The sequence below is a fragment of the Rhipicephalus microplus genome, chromosome 7 (assembly GCF_043290135.1).
Source record: "Rhipicephalus microplus isolate Deutch F79 chromosome 7, USDA_Rmic, whole genome shotgun sequence".
Classification (NCBI taxonomy): Eukaryota; Metazoa; Arthropoda; class Arachnida; order Ixodida; family Ixodidae; genus Rhipicephalus; species Rhipicephalus microplus.
In genome coordinates, this window is record NC_134706.1 from 46,509,395 (window position 1) to 46,525,576 (window position 16,182).

General features: G+C 45.0%; 1 protein-coding gene across 1 annotated transcript in view; it reads right to left on the minus strand.

Moving 5' to 3' along the window:
• Window positions 1-10,370: 10,370 nt before the first annotated feature.
• LOC142767440 (uncharacterized) overlaps window positions 10,371-16,182 on the minus strand; it is a 135,486-nt gene continuing 129,674 nt past the window's right edge. Inside the window, exons 6-7 of the mRNA XM_075869108.1 lie at window positions 15,625-15,720; window positions 10,371-10,662 (exon numbers count right to left, since the gene is read on the minus strand). Of these exons, the coding sequence (XP_075725223.1) occupies window positions 10,553-10,662; window positions 15,625-15,720 (206 nt within the window). The 3' untranslated portion in view covers window positions 10,371-10,552. The remainder of the gene's footprint in view (window positions 10,663-15,624; window positions 15,721-16,182) is intronic.

The following is a 16,182-nucleotide window of genomic DNA, read 5'->3' on the forward strand; positions in this document are numbered from 1 at the left end:
AATTTGAGTCAGTGGCATATGCGAAGACCTGCGTGGCTCAATGTACGGCGTCTTCCCAATTTCTTTTGGCCACCTCCCCGTCTTGAAAGTATATCCCGGGGACTTTTGCGGCATCCACATATTGAATACCACCCGACAAAGAGCCGTGGAAGCTACCGAAACGAAGGCCTTTGCTTTTTTCCGCATTCACAAAAGCAGCCGATAAACTGGCATACTCTTCAAACAGCTCCAAGAAAGTGCGGTAAGTGGCTTGGTTTCGCACGAACACAGAGATGTCATCCGCATAAGCGGTGATGCTGACTCCAGACCTGCCATTGGAAAGCCCTGAATATTTGGGCACTTTGCCACTTTCCTAAGGAGAGGATCTATAGAAAGAACAAAGAGCACCGGTGCGATTGGGCACCCCTTGCGAACACTTCTTGTAACGGGAAAGCTTGCTGTCTCCATGCCGTTGATGAGGAGTCGGCTCGTCATGTTGGTGTATTGAAGCTTTATACAGCGAACGTACTGCTCAGGCAAAACAAACGTTCTTTGTACGTAGTATAGGTAGTCATGTTGGACCCTGTCAAAAGCCTTAGCTTGATCCAATGACACGAAAGCACCGGTTACGTTTTTGGCGTTGGCATAGTTGAACAAATTTCTTATCAGAGTAAGTGTTTGAAAAATTGCCTTACCACGCACTGCACACGTTTGCGTGTGTGACACTATATCGGGCAGAAAAGGTTTTAGCCTCAAGGCAAGGATCGTAGCTACAAGTTTGTAGTCCGTGTTAAGGAGGGTAATCGGCCTCCATGACCGTGGATCGTCAGGATCCATGCCCTCCTTTGGCAGCAAGACTACACAGCCCTCACTGAACGACCTCGGCTTTCGCCCATCAAAAATGAACCCGTTAACCATGTCAGTAAGTGCGCCGCCATGACGTCGAAGAAAGTTTTATAAAACCCCGTCAGTATTCCGTCTCGACCTAAAGCTGTGATAGTGTTCATTTTCTTCAAGGCTTGCCAAACTTCATCTTTCGCTGCCTCAGCGCAGAGCATATCAGACGACTCAGGACACAGCGTGGGCAAGCCTTCGCGAAATTCTTCGATTCTTTGATGCTGGTTGCTGTCTTCGGAGCGATGATCTGCAGAGCAGAGCCTTTCACCTAAAGACCTCCTCGATTGATTTGATATCTGTGCTGTTGCTCCCGCACTGTGTCCGTGCTGCACCGATAATATTGGGCTGGTGTTTCCTTGCCCCTACTCGCAGTGCGTATGCCAACTTATCTAGTTCATCCGTAGGCAGGTGCAGTACCTCTGCGCGTTTAAAAGCCCCGGACCTTGCCCTCAACAAAAGGTCGTATTTAGCTTTTTTTGCCCCAATGTACTCTTGAATTGCGCCGGTCAGATTACCGGTGCGCTCAACGATTTGAATACGCCTCAATGTTTCATTTATTTGTGATGTTAGACGTGCATGGCGCATTTTCTCGGCATCCTGCGCAATCACATGTCATCTGGCCTTCAAGAGATCCCATGCTGTTGGCGTAATTGGCGGCGAGTCTTCCAAAGACGCATAAATATTCATGCGCATTTAAGGTACCAAAACTTCATCATTTAAAATTGGTGAATTCATTCGCCACAACTTGGAGCAATGCCTTCCCATCTGGGCCTTCAAGGTGAACAACACTGGCTTGTGGTCGCTGAACTTGCGTTGCCCAGGTGCTAAAGAAATGACATCGCATGTCTCTAAATTTTCAACGAGCTCGTTAGAGATATAGACTCTGTCAATTCTGCTCTGAGACGCGCGTGGCTCCAAAGGCGTTCCCGTGAAGCGCTGTTCATGCACCAACCAGCTTCAACTCTGCATATTTTCTGCAACTCTTTCGAATGGTATGTGCTTTGTCCTTGACTAGGGCCTCGGACATCTCGAATTGAATCAAAAACACAGTTGAAATCACCTAACAACACTCACGGTGCTGAATGTAGCAGGAATGACCTGGCATCTATAAAAAAGTCATTGGCAAGAGACCTTTACACGGGCGCGTAAAAGTTGGTGAATCGAAGTTTCTGGTCGTTTATCCACATGTCCACCGCAATAACACGGCCTTCTGCATCGAAGCGGCAATGCGCACCCCGCCTGAACCTCGGATTGAGAAACACGACACCGGTGCCACGCGACTGCGTCTGTGTTAAGGAGAAGAAGGCTTCAACCGAAAATCTAGTACGGAAGGTCATGATGTCATGCTGCGTTCGAAAGTTGGTATCTTGCAGAAAAAACACGTCGACCCCGAGCGAGCGCACAAGGTTCATTATCTCCTGTTGTTTTACAAGATATTTGAAACCACGAACATTGAAAGTCATGAAAGATAGCCTATTCACTTAAAATAAATTTAGGGGGAAATGAAACAATCGTTTTTCCTCTTTTTTAACAGCGATGCGTGTGGGGACGGGACGGCCTCTCCTGTGTCAAGCGGCAGTGGAGGAATTCTACATGATGATACTTTAAGGACTGGGATGAGATTTACTCACGCGCACAGATAAAATGGACCCAGTAAGCAACACCAATAATAACAGAAATAGTACACGCAGCACGCAATTTAACTCACAGGATGCAATTACTATAACAGGGCATAGCCACCACAGCATAGAGCTCACAAATTGGCACATGAGGGTTCCATCGTGAATGACAGTAACATATGCAATACTAAACAGTTTGCATGCATGAGAGACAACAAATGCATAGTGGTTGTATGGCTGGGAAGCGAGCATTGCAACGGTAAAGACAACAGGAAGCGGAAAGAATGGATGTGGGCAGCACAAATTAAAGAAACATTGGGTGCTCACCCGCATCAGGCCATGGATCTCGGTTTAGCGAATCCACTCGGGGCTTTTTGGATGTTCCGGAGATAATGACATCACTTCCACTGCTTCAACTACCAGGCTTGGTGCGGCGCTGAGAGTTTGTGGCTCTAGACAACTTGTCGGGAGAACACGTATTTTCAGAAGACAAAAATACCAATCGTAAGGCTTGCGAAAATATGTCACTCCTTAATTTTCGTGATGGTGACCGGCTCCTACGATGTCTGGATGTCTTGCCGGACGCTTCGTCTTGGGCCTGCACAGTGTGTGTGCGAGGAGTGTTAGGTTTCCTTGAAGACGCGGTCTTTACTTCTTTCGTGGGCGTCGTCTTCACGCTACCTTCCAGGCCCACAGGTAGCCGTTCATGGAGCTTGTCACTTGCACTTGCTGCCTCAGAAGGTCAGAGCGATTTTCCCGGTTGGCCACGCTCCGAGATGCTTGGGACGCTTCCTCCAGCAGTGAGGCGTTCGAGGATTGTTTATTTTCTGTGGCCTTGAGTTGCTCTGATGAAGACGTAGCAGACGCACTCGGCGTCTCCACAACGTTGCTCAGATGTTGTGACGACGTTGTGGGAGATGACAACGCTGCGGTGTCCCCAGTCAGCGCAGAAATGTCGTCACTCATTGTGCATGGCGACGTGGCATCAACGCCACTGGCGTCTTCTGTCTTGGCGGGGAGGTGCTACGGTCGCCAGTGAGAGCAAACGCATTTTATATCGGCTCCGTTGATTTGTGAATGTTTCCGGAGGTTTTTCGAACTCTACCCTTGAAAGTGGCACACCATCAGACAGATAAACTCATCGCAAACCCACGGATACCAGCTTTTTGGGTGAGCGTGAGCTTTACGAGCTTTAAGGCACGTAAACTGCAAGAACTATACGAGTGAGCGTCTAGGCCTAACGGTGGTTGGGCCTGACGCATAGCACGTCTAACTCGAAGACTGAAAGAACAGCCGAGATGGATGTAGACGAGGCAGGGACAGGGGAAGCCATGGACCACAGAACTGAACAAACAAGTGGCGTTTCCACGAGTGAAGACGAAGACGCTGACAGAGTTGCAGATGGCTTGATTGAAGTTACACAAAAAAAGACGACGCGCGAGCGAAAACAAGGTGGTGAGAAAAAAAGACGCCCGTTCACCAAGCCCGATGCGCCAAGGCCGCCGAAGCATTGTCAGGAAGGTTTTACGAGTAAGCAAGATGCCCAGACTGCCCAGGGACGATATCAAAGTAATTGTTCGACCGAGGAATGGGCTGGATATAAGGAGAACGTGCGGGGCGAGTCTTGATGAGGCGATACCCAACGGAGCAGGAGTGGGTGACGACGAGATGATCACGATCTGCCCCAACCCCACGCAAAACATTTTGGTGATAAGCACACCGGAGGAAAGCACAGCGACGAAAATCGCCAAGATGAAGGTCTTGGCTATCAACGGAAAGAGGTATGAAACAAACGCATATGTTTCAGCGCCTGAGAATATGACAAAAGGATTTATACGCAATGTACCTCTTAAATATAATCAAGACCAACTCGTGGAAGCACTGGTTAACACAAGAAAGCCCTCCTTAACGTATGCGAAGAGGCTCGGTAGTATGACAAACGTGATACTGCTCTATGAAGGAAACCAAGTTCCTTCGTGGGTTTACTTCAACAGCGTTATGATAAGAGTATCTCTGTACCAGAAACAGATAGACTTCTGCAAGGAATGTTGCAGGCTCGGCCACAAAATTGACGTGTGCTCAAGACCAGATATCAAACTACGCCCAATTTGTGGGTTACAGAACCCCATCAATTGACACAAGTGTACACTTCAGTGCCGAATATGTGGTGAGGCGCAACCCACGGCCGACCGGATGTGCAAGGCCAAATACAAGGTGCCACACATAGTGAAGCAGAGAAGGTGGCAGGCCAGGTTCAGAGATTTTCGAGAGCGAACCCCGTCACCATCAGATAGCAATGCTGGTGTGGTGGAAGGAGGCCACCCTAGTCGCTCTAGATCCAGAACCCGCTCCCAACACAGGTCATGGGTCGTTCAACCAGATCCGGATCCCCCTCACCGGTAGAAAGACGAACCAAAAGTCGTAGTACGAGCAGAAGTCGGAGTCGGAGCAGAAGCCGCAGCGAGGACCGACACCACCCCCAACAAGACATAGGAGGGGCCACACATGGCGGGAAAGAGAAAGGGCCACGCAAAATCACCTGGTGTGACATAGCCACGGGAACAAAGGTGGACTCCACACAGGGGCACCATCTCTCCGGCCACCCTTGGGCAGCCGCCAACCGCGGCCTGACGGTGAGAATGGAGAACACGGAGAAAGAGAATAGGGAGCTTAGACAAGAGTTGGCCAAGGCCAGAAAGCAGAATGAAAAATCAACGCGAAAAATTGAGGAACTACAACAGACACTGAATGAAATCCTCAAGCAATTGGGAGGACACCCCGCAGAGACGTCACCCTCTGGCGCCTCCTCGTTCCATGGAGCTGCCGATGAACGCGACACAACTTCAGCAGTAGGAGACAAGGACACGGACATGTGCTGTGGAGGTGAATATGAAGGGTCGGTGACGGTGGGCATTAAGCGTAAGAGCCCAAGCAATTCTCAACATTTTGAAGGCGCTGAAAAACCCACGCAAGAACCGAAGCGGGCACGACCAGCAGGCCGAAGGATAGACGTGATAGAATAAATGGTAGACAAACTAACCAACAAGACAGAGCGGCTGTTTGAGACGCTCCTCATTCGGCTGAACGAGTCTGACGCCAAAAGGAACGCAGAGTATGCCGCGGTCAATAACCAACTTGCGGCCGTGAATAAGCGTATCGAATATCTGGAACGCGGGACGACGCAGTTGCCGATACAAGGACAAGGCCACGACGAATTGAAAGGGGACGCATCGATCATTCTCAACAGAACCAGCAATATCAACGCCACCCACGCTGAAAAAGGAGGAACGCACGGACAGTCACGTTGCCCTCTACGCCTTTGAGTAGCAACCATGGCTGCGTCCCGCAAGTTCGTCGGCAGACGCACCGTCTGACAATGGAACTGTAGGGGCTTCAAAAATGAAAAAGCTACAATGGTGCAATATATGAAAACTCTCTCGAAAAGCAAACTTCAAGACGTGATTGCTTTGCAAGAATCTTTCGACCGGGCTCAGCTACCGGGCTATGCGACATGTGGCTCTCCGTGTGAATGCACGCGGAAGGACACAAAGGTGTGTACCCTAGTTAGGAGAGGGACGGCCTTTATCGACCATTCACTTGATATCAGCGAGGAGTCGGACATGAACCACAACCTTTTAGTTAACGCGCACGCTGTGATCTCCATTATCAGACATTGTCATGTACATTGAGCTCTATCCGACAAGAAACGGTTGCTACGTTACACTCGCTGGGCGTTACCTCCTTGGTTTTAGAAAGGTTTAGCGAGCATTGGGCCGCAGTGCCATGAATACCGTGAACTAGTAAATACCATGAACTCGAGGTGGTTAACGGTGGAAAGTAGATACGAAGCGCAAGCCGTAAGAAAGTGTGCGTGTGCCTCCTCTCGTGTAGTCCTTGGAATGTCCGCTGGATGGCGGTGCTTCTATATGAGGAATATATGATAACACTAGCCGTACAACACTATTTCCCAAGAAAGACCCAATGTTCACGCGACCAAAAGGTTGGCGCCCTATTACGCTGCTCAATGTAGACTACAAGCTCTTGGCCAACATTTTGTTGTGCCGACTCAGTCCATCTCTTCCAACATCAATTGATCTCCACCAGGTCTGCTCTGTTCCGGGCCGAGCAATATATACCCATACGTGTCTAACGCGTGACATCATTCAATACACCAAAAGACGATGTGCGCTAAGACTGTTGGTTTCCTTAGATCAGGAGAAGGCTTTTGATCATAGAACATGGCTACATACTAAACGCTTTACGTGCATTCGGATTCCCGGATAAGTTCATTGATCTCATCCACGCGATGTACACTCAATCAGAAAGTACCCTTCTCATAGATTCCCGTGAGAGCCACCCTTTTAAAGTCAAGCGTGGGGTCCATCACGTGTGTACCCTTTCCTCAGTGTTATTTATACTTGCATTATAATCCTTCTTAAGGGCCGTTGAACGTCAACCGCAGATTCGAGGCTTACCCCTACTCGATAACACTCAAGTAAAGGTCACTGCATATTGATTGATTGATATGTGGGGTTTAACGTCCCAAAACCACTATATGATTATGAGAGACGCCGTAGTGGAGGGCTCCGGAAATTTAGACCACCTGGGGTTCTTTAACGTGCACCCAAATCTGAGCACACGGGCCTACAACATTTCCGCCTCCATCGGAAATGCAGCCGCCGCAGCCGGGATTCGAACCCGCGCCCTGCGGGTCAGCAGCCGAGTACCTTAGCCACTAGACCATCGCGGCGGGGCAGGTCACTGCATATGCAGATGACATTACTCTATATGTACATACTGAACAGCCGCTGTAACATGCTCTTGATACTTCCCATGATTTCGGCATTATCTTCGGCGCAAAGTTAAACTTTTCTAAAAGCCAGTCTTTTTTCATTGGCGACCGCAGTGGTCGTATCAACATCACGTCGCCTTTACAGTGGTCTCCTACCATTCAAATACTCGGAGTTACTTTCACTGCATTTGGTGCACCGGATAGCATTTGGTCATCCGCTGTACAAGCTCTTCAAAGTGATATGGAAGCAGCCAGGTACTTCGAATTTCCTCTCTTGGAACGCCGATACTTAACTCGAATGATGTACCTGGAAAAATTTTGGTACCTTTGCCATTCTGTTAAGCCACCGCTCCACGTCTGCAGGAAAGTGTAAAGCTGCATCAGTTCATTTGTTTTGTCTGGTGGCACAGAATTGTTACCTCGTCCAGCGTTAGCTATCGCGAGATCAAGGCGGTTTTGCATTCGCCAACGTTTCCGTCACGGCTTCTATATTGTGCCTCTGAACTCTATTGCGAATACTAAGCAATGATGGCACGCCCACTCAGACACTGGCTCGCTACCATCTGGGGTCATCACTACGTGTCTTCTTGCCGGATAGCCAAATTAACCGAGGTCGTCAATCAACTGGATTACCATCTTTGTATCGAGCCCTTCTGGCATTTCACCAACGTTTGGAAGCTGCGATCCCAAAGATAGAGGTGGCCGATTCTAAAGTGGTAGACACAATGGCCGCCCTTTTACAGCCCTTGGTGCCTCAGCATCGTCAATCTATAATGAACTGCACTTCGAAACCAATAACTACAGCAGTGTTGCCACGGCATCTCAGTGACTTCGTCTGACGTTTGGGCTGGGGCTTGCTCCCCACGCGAGATCGGTTGCAGCGGTGGCAGGTGGTTCGCACTTACACTTGCGCTAACTGCGTCATGATAGAGACCAATTGACATGCGACGATTGAATGTGTGGTTTCCCGCCTTTTTTGGCGTGCGGTTCTTACTGGTTTTCGGGGACAGCGTGCGCGAACTTTCGTGTCCGACGGCCGATTTCCGCGTGGCCGCTTTTCCGCTCTTTAATAGTTGTGGGGCTGTTCAGCCTTTGGAGAAGCGGATGCGAGGCCGTATATAGCTGCCAATTCGCCACCGGCGTGCTTTGTGGCCGATACTGGGGAGAATGAGACGAGAGATTCTCGCGTTCCTCTCTGAGGAGCTTTTCTTCCTCGGGGAGCACGAGTTTCTGCGTCATTGGTCGTGCCCTTTCGTGGAGGTTGAACACAAAAAAGTGCAACTCATTTTTCGACCGACTTTGTGCTAAGCGGTGCCCGTTGAGTTGTTATATATGATTTCATTTGTTACGAATCGTTTTTCGTTGCATCTATTGTATTGCTATACCATTGTATCATGACATCGCATTGAGTTCTTGTGTACATGTATGTCAACATTGTCATGTGTATCAGAGCAAATGTTTTAACTGCAACGTAGCCATGTTGGTCGTGATCCATAGAAATGCCGAAGTGTATGTGCCCTGTTACTGGAATGTTATGAAGCCTTTGTGTTGTGTACATACTGCAAATTATTTTTTTCTAAATGTTCTCAGAATATTTTTCGTTATTTCGCCCATTTTCACTTGAGTGTAAATAAGTTGCCATTTAGTTGATGTCCAATATCTCTTCACAAAAACTTAAATAGCACTTCATCAAAAGGAGCAGTATATTCAATTTTGTTATCCTGAATAGTTTCCGTACTCGCAGTACAATGAAGGCTTGAACAGCGAAAATGCTTTTTGTTGCTCACACTATTTTCTTTGCTATAAGGTAACGCCTGCGACTACGCAATAACACTAAGTGTCACTGAAAAGTGGGGAGCATAAGGTTTCTGAATTAGCTCAATTCAAACTTTTTGTGAAGCGCAGCGAGCACAGTGCATCCGCAAACAATGCGTAAAATGCGGAGCGGTTGGCGCCGGTTTGGGACCGCCACCTTAAACAAAAATTAGGCATATGTAAACGATTAAATACTGTAGCTCTGCTGCGGCTTCTGTAATGATTATAATTAAGAAGAACTGATCAGAATTATTACCAGTTTGTTTCATTGCTTACTGTATAACCACTGTCGGACGTGCTCACGTCATCAGCCCACTCCAAGATGTGACCGTCTTCTGCAATATACAGGGCGTTACAGTGACATAGCATACGCAACACAGCAGACTCCACAAGCAGTCTACTGCCCAAACACAGTTTGTTTGACCCCTGAAATCGGGATGAAACGGCAAGCCAGCCGATGTGCGTAATATAAAATGCTATTGTTCGGGTAAGTTTTCATTTTAGTTTTTTTGGATAGTTGTGTGCGAAAAGAGAAGAGGGGGTGCGGGTGACACACAGGGTGGTTTATACTTTGTTACAGATGGTATTTTATGCGATGAGAGTTATGGAAGCTAACGGCTTCCTTCACCAAATTCTGACAACTACGGCACCAAAAGCAGCTACAGCACTGATTTCCTAACTGCTTGCGCTGTAAAACGTGACATCTTCTGCCACAACCATCCTTTGCTGCATCGCTACTTTACACTCGAACCTCTTCCCAACAGAAAAATCAGAAATCAGAGCTGTAGCTCTGTCGCCCCTTTTGTTGCCAGTGGCAATAGGCAGTATGTCATGAGCTGTTTCGGCGCATCGAACGGACCCTGCGTGGCAGCAAAGTTCAGCCGTTCTTCCCCAAAATGAACTTCATAAAGTTGAGCCCTCCCGCTTCAGCACATTAACACTTTCAAGCTCTACCGAATGAAATCTGCTTGCGACGTTCAGAAGTTCTTCTTTAGTCTGAAGCAAAAGCTAAAACGTGACAACAAAGCCATGACTGCGTTCGAAGCTGAAAGTACGAACACTAGGTAAACCCTTGCATTATACGTTAATCCCCATGGCGACTGAACGATCACAGCGTCTGTGTACTCTGCTGTAGAAAAGTCTACGTTGAGAGGAAGTTTGCTCTCGCGCTTTCGCGGTCATATCTAACCATAAAGACCTTCTTTTCATCTTATTCATAATCAGATCAAAATTGTTCAGTGAGTTAATAACTAAGGAGATATAAACAATCCAGAAGAAAACTTTTATTCAATTGCAACGTTTATTGAATGAGAACACTCTAAGTAAAATGCTTTGATTCGCTGCTGAATAATAGTGAAGCCTAGAAACTATCAACATGAAAAAGATGTCGCGTGTCGCCCAGTTCTTCTTTTTTTGCGGAACGCCTTTTAGTACGTTTGCATAGGTTATCTCAAGTAAATTGTTTGCATGAGTCACACAAATTGATAAATTGTCCTTTGCATGTGCTATGTAGATGTGCAGCTGTGTTTGCTGGAACCCATGCGGTACACTTTGACTTTCCTAAAAAAACAAAACAAAAGATCACCTACGTAAGCTTGTTTTTTAGTGTCCCAAATAAATTTGAGCACATATACTAAAGCCGCTAAGCAAAGCAAAGCTCATTAATGCATCTGGCATAAGGTCGCACCCTTGAAGCAAAAATGTTAAATGCTTTTCACGAAGAAGTCTGATATTGATTGTTCAAAAACCAAAAGAGACCTGTGACACCACTGAAAACTTAGTGTTATTTTAATCACGTAAAATGAAATCTTAGTGCAACCAATGCAGGTCAGGAGAAACAAAAGCAAACACATACACTGCGCTTACTATATATGATGCTCAGTAGCCTGGTGACAGCATACGCATCGATTCTTATACCATTATACAACAAGCACTGCAAGTGTCCTGCGAATAATATCCAAGTTCTTATCAATGTGCTGCGTTGGCTGCACTCTACGCCTTTAAGATGATAGCAATAAATAGTTGGTTTTGCAGGAATTCCCGTGTCGGTCGCAGCAGTCGCATCGTTGGTTGCGAGCGCAATGCCATGTTCTTGTGCGAGAACAAATATTGAGAAATGTGCCAGTGAAAAACTATTTAAAACATTTCTGGTGTGAGTGAGCATCAAACCCAGACACGGCAAAACGTTTTCATAGTAAGAATGGCAAGCATGTCAAGCACATGCTCAATCACAGACCCACAATGTTTCTTGAAACTGCTGTGCACAAAACACCGTGTGAACTCAGACAGGCCAAGGATCGAGTCTTTTTAATGCACTATATATTGCATGTGCGATGCGTAGAATCATTCCAGGTGTCAAAACTTGTGAATTGAGCAAGGAGTGGGTGTTTTTCAGGCCTACTTTTCATGAAGCCGTTAGCCGCAAGGGCAAAGCAAACCATGGGATAGCAACTAATTAGGATACCAAGCAAAGAGTGGCAAGCACGTCAAAAGTTGGAGTGCACACAAGTGCAACGAATGCAAGAAAAGAGTACTCCGAACATGAGCGTTCCTCGCGAGTTGACACTTCACGCACTACTAAAACACATAGGGAGCTCGAAACATGCCCGCTACAGACATGACAAACACGATCTAACAAGTAATAATAATAATAATAATAATAATAATAATAATAATAATAATAATAATAATAATAATAATAATAATAATAATAATAATAATAATAATAATAATAATAATAATAATAATAATAATAATAATAATAATAATAATTTAATAATAACAGATCAGGGGTATAACGCTCCAACACCACAATAAGATTACGAGAGACACCGTATATAGTGGCTAGCTCCGGAAATTGAAACTATCTGCTGTTCTTTAACGCACATTGTCTTCGCACAGTACACGGGCCTGTATACAATTCCACCTCGATCAAAATGCCTCTGCCACAGGCAGGATCAAACCCTAACTTTTGCGCCAGCAGCCTGGCCCAGTAGCCACTGTCCCACCCTGGTGGACGAGAAGTAACAAGTGTCACAGCAGTAGCTTCACTTCTTTCGCAAACGGGGCAGCATGCAAAGTGACCTTTGCGCTCTCTTTGACCTAAGAGCAGCCTCTCTGACGAGAGTACACGACATGCAAACAGCCCCCTTCGGAAGATAAGCACGAGTCTGCACAACCATGGGCGACCACGTTTCGTGCGGCGAAATGCAGATTGGTGAGCCAACGAATCGCAACAAGTGCGGCGCCATGCGGGCACATCGTGCCATCTCGCTGGTTCGCTAGTAAGACAGAAAACACCGCCATATCTCTTCCCCCCCCCCCCCCAAAAAAAAAAGACCGTTTTGTTCTGCCCGTGGTAAATTGTTTATATAAACAGCTCAATGTCGGTATAATGAAACACGAGCGCTACTGTGGCCGAACGGATAGCTCATCGTTCTGCGGAGCGAGACGTCACACTTTCAAATCTTCACTTCGTAATATAATGATTGTGAGTTATCTTCATGAACAGCGACGATGACGGCAACTAGCAGTCGACTGTGTTTACATAACTGGCATTGAAATAAAACAAACAGCTGTGGCGTGGCTTGCTAGCAAGGCTTGTAGCACACTGGGCCCGTTTATGCTATCGTTGTCTCATCTTGAAGGCGAAGCTAAAGCGTCCAGTCAATTTTATTCAGAAATCTTATGTTAATACTTATTATGTAAATAATTTATTCCTAACCGATAGTACTGAAAATATTGATATCTATATTCTATACCATACTTTTACCAAGCATTGATGGTGTTTTTGGTCTTGTTTCTTAGCACGTCAAACCTTAAATTTCATTTTAGTTGTCCAATTTTCACAGGCTGAACAAGTTACACTTTTGTTGTTATTGTGAACGGAGGGTCCCGCTGCAGTCGTTGGACATTGAGACCTTCGTCTGCACGCTACAAACGATGAAACTTTGTATTTTGACTCGAGTGCATAACAATTTAAAACTAAACTGGGTAAAAAATTTATACACCACTTATCAACTGAAAAGGTGGAATGGCGGCAGCAATCCCGTTGTTCTGTTGTTGTGAAAACTGCTTTACCGTGTTAATATTTTGGCTAGTCATATGTGGCTTGCCAATTTTGTAGAATCTTCCAACAAAAAATGTTTTTGCAAATTACATTCGCACAAAAACATGCTACTAAATATTAGAGAACATTAGTTTGTAAGCTGTTGTTTAATATAGAATACAAAAAAACACTTTGACGCGCCCACTTTTAAAGAGAAGAGACCCTTTTGCACGAGTTCAGGGGATTACAATATTCTTTGCTTCGGACTTAAGCGTACAATTTTATGATAAATACATGAGTAGTGAGGGAGTAAAATTTTTGCAAAAATTTGCGGAGGTATTTATGGGGGTGAAATACATGAGTATGTTTAACACGTTCTTCAAAAAAAATTAATTTAAACAGTCTCATGGCATCAATATAATAAATAATAAGTAACCAGCATGAGAGTGTTATTTATATATATATATAAATATAAATACGATTGCTGCCATATAAACTGAACCAATCTATGAAGAAGTCTGTCAATGTGAGCGAAATGAAAAAAAGGTAGTTTTGATAGGTTTCTTTCTAACTGGTTATTACGACAATATTCTAGCATGCTATGCGAGACCCTAATATTTTTAAATATAAAGTCTTTATTATACAGATCAGCGTAGTCTTAGCTATATAGGTTTAGGAAATTAGTAGTAAACCAGCTTTTTTTTTTAAATTCCTTCTGAAGAATAATCGCGAATCCTGTATTTCTGTGGCTTGACAAAAGCTCATTACTGATATAGGACGAAAAAAAACTTTTATTTTATCTTCTGAAACTTCTTTTTTCTGCGCAACTGGTTGTCCGTTGGATTATGTTCGCCATGTACGTCCTAATGAACACGCACCCACAAATTCAGCGGCACATTTTCAGTCTCTTTATTACGCATGCTTCATTCGCCTACGCCAACTGCAACACCTGCAAGATCGGGCACCTTGTCTCATGACCCGCAGCCATTTATTATGTATATATGTAATGCAACGACATGTACCACAGTTTAAATATTCACCCTCGTGATCAGCTGTCTCAGCATAAGTTACCAAATTGTTTCATTTCAGTTTGTTCTTATTATTGCATATATTGAATGGAGACTAGATCTTTCTTAAATAATAATTTACCAGATTTATAAAATTACAAACAATCATCCATACGTAGAAAAAACTTTTGAAGCTCACTCAAACTCACTCATGAAACGCATTTCGCACTTAGAGCTCACTAGAACTAAGACTCACCAACATTTTTCTGCGTCGGGCTTGCTCGGACTCACACTCACAAAACTTTTCTTCAAGCGGACTCACTGGGACTCAAACTTGCCAAAACGTTATGCTATCTCAGTCTATGACTCATGGCTAGATCTCACTTTTTGTGAGTCCGAATGAGTCGACTCCGAGTCCGTTAGCTTAGAGCTAGCTTTTCGACTATAGTGTCAATGACGTTTAACGCCAGTATAAGTGCTCGCAAACCTGTAAGGTTATTTTGCTTAAAAAAGATGACACCATAACATGTATTTATCAAGAACTTCCCTAAAAAAGAAGGCGGGGGGAGGGGTTAGTGTTTGAGGCACCCTTTTACGTACTGCACGCATCTGACGAATAAACAATGAAATGGTGTGTAAAAGAAACTGCTTTCGGATATCTATATGCTGGCGCGGCTACAACATGAATGCAGGTAAGATTGATAATAATGCTCAATGTAGGAGCATTTTTAAACTAGAGCTCACTGTGACGTTTGCAAAAATAAAACTACATGATTCCATTCTCGAGAATAAAATATTACTGGCTACATGTCTTCTATTGATTTGATTGATATGTGGGGTTTAACGTCACAAAACCACCATAACATTATAAGAGATGCCGTAGTGGAGGGCTCCGGAAATTTCAACCACCTGGGGTTCTTTAACGTGCACCAAAATCTGAGCACATGGGCCTACAACATTTCCGCCTCTATTGCCTTCTATTCCCGCACTACGTTAACAAATATTTCAAACAACTCTCGTCTAAGCTGACTATAGGAATTTTATTGTTAATATAGTTGTAAAAATATCACTACATTGCTTTCATTCTAAGAATGAGGTGTCATCTTCTTATTTTCACTCCTCTTCTCCATTAGAGTCTGACCAAAGAGCTTTTTTCTTTTCTTGTTGTTTGCACTGCGTTGTTTTAGTTTTTGAAACTATGTGTATCGCTTTCAAGACCACTGATCTAAATGTGTATTACCTTTCTCATTCTACACCACCGTGGTGGGGCGAGAAGAAATGAGAACAGCCAAAATTATGAGAAAAGAACCGCATAGTCAGTTATGTAATACCACAATTCTGTTCTTCAAAAACACTTTTTAATCTATACTGATTATACTACTTGTCTCATACTGGCTAAATACAAGTTGTGGGACAAAAAGAATTGAGCAGCAAGGGCTGGTGCAGTTCGCCCAAAGTTGTACTCACCACCACTTTTTCCAGGTGTTTGCAAAATAAAACATGTCGGGGATGCATATAAAATTGTGTGTTCTCCCTCTGCGAGCCCTCCAACCGCGTTATTGCCTGGAATCATAGAACACCTTTGTTAAAGCTGTCATTTTGGTAAGTATGCGGATGACCTGTCTAATTCTGGGTCCAAATGAAGCACCCGTTGGGGCGTTTTAAAGATGGTAGTCTTTCTTGGGGACCTTTGACGGAAAATTTTGGGTATGTCTGTCTGTACATTTCTCAGTTTGTTTGCCCTTAACGATACCTCGCACCAAACGACCAACCCCATCCGCAGCGCCCACCAATATTGCTCAAGATTCAGTGTTCACAGTTGTGCGATTGTCAATTAAAAAGCAATTATTGCGCATATCTGAAGCGCCACAACAGCGCTTCGATGTTTTCTATGTCTGCCTTTACACTAGAAGAGGCACACACAAGTAACTCTAACGACTGTAGCGTTTATCACGCTGCGCTGACAGTGCAACGCGATGCTCAAAAAGGTAAGTGTTTCCAACGCTTTGATACGACGACACGGTG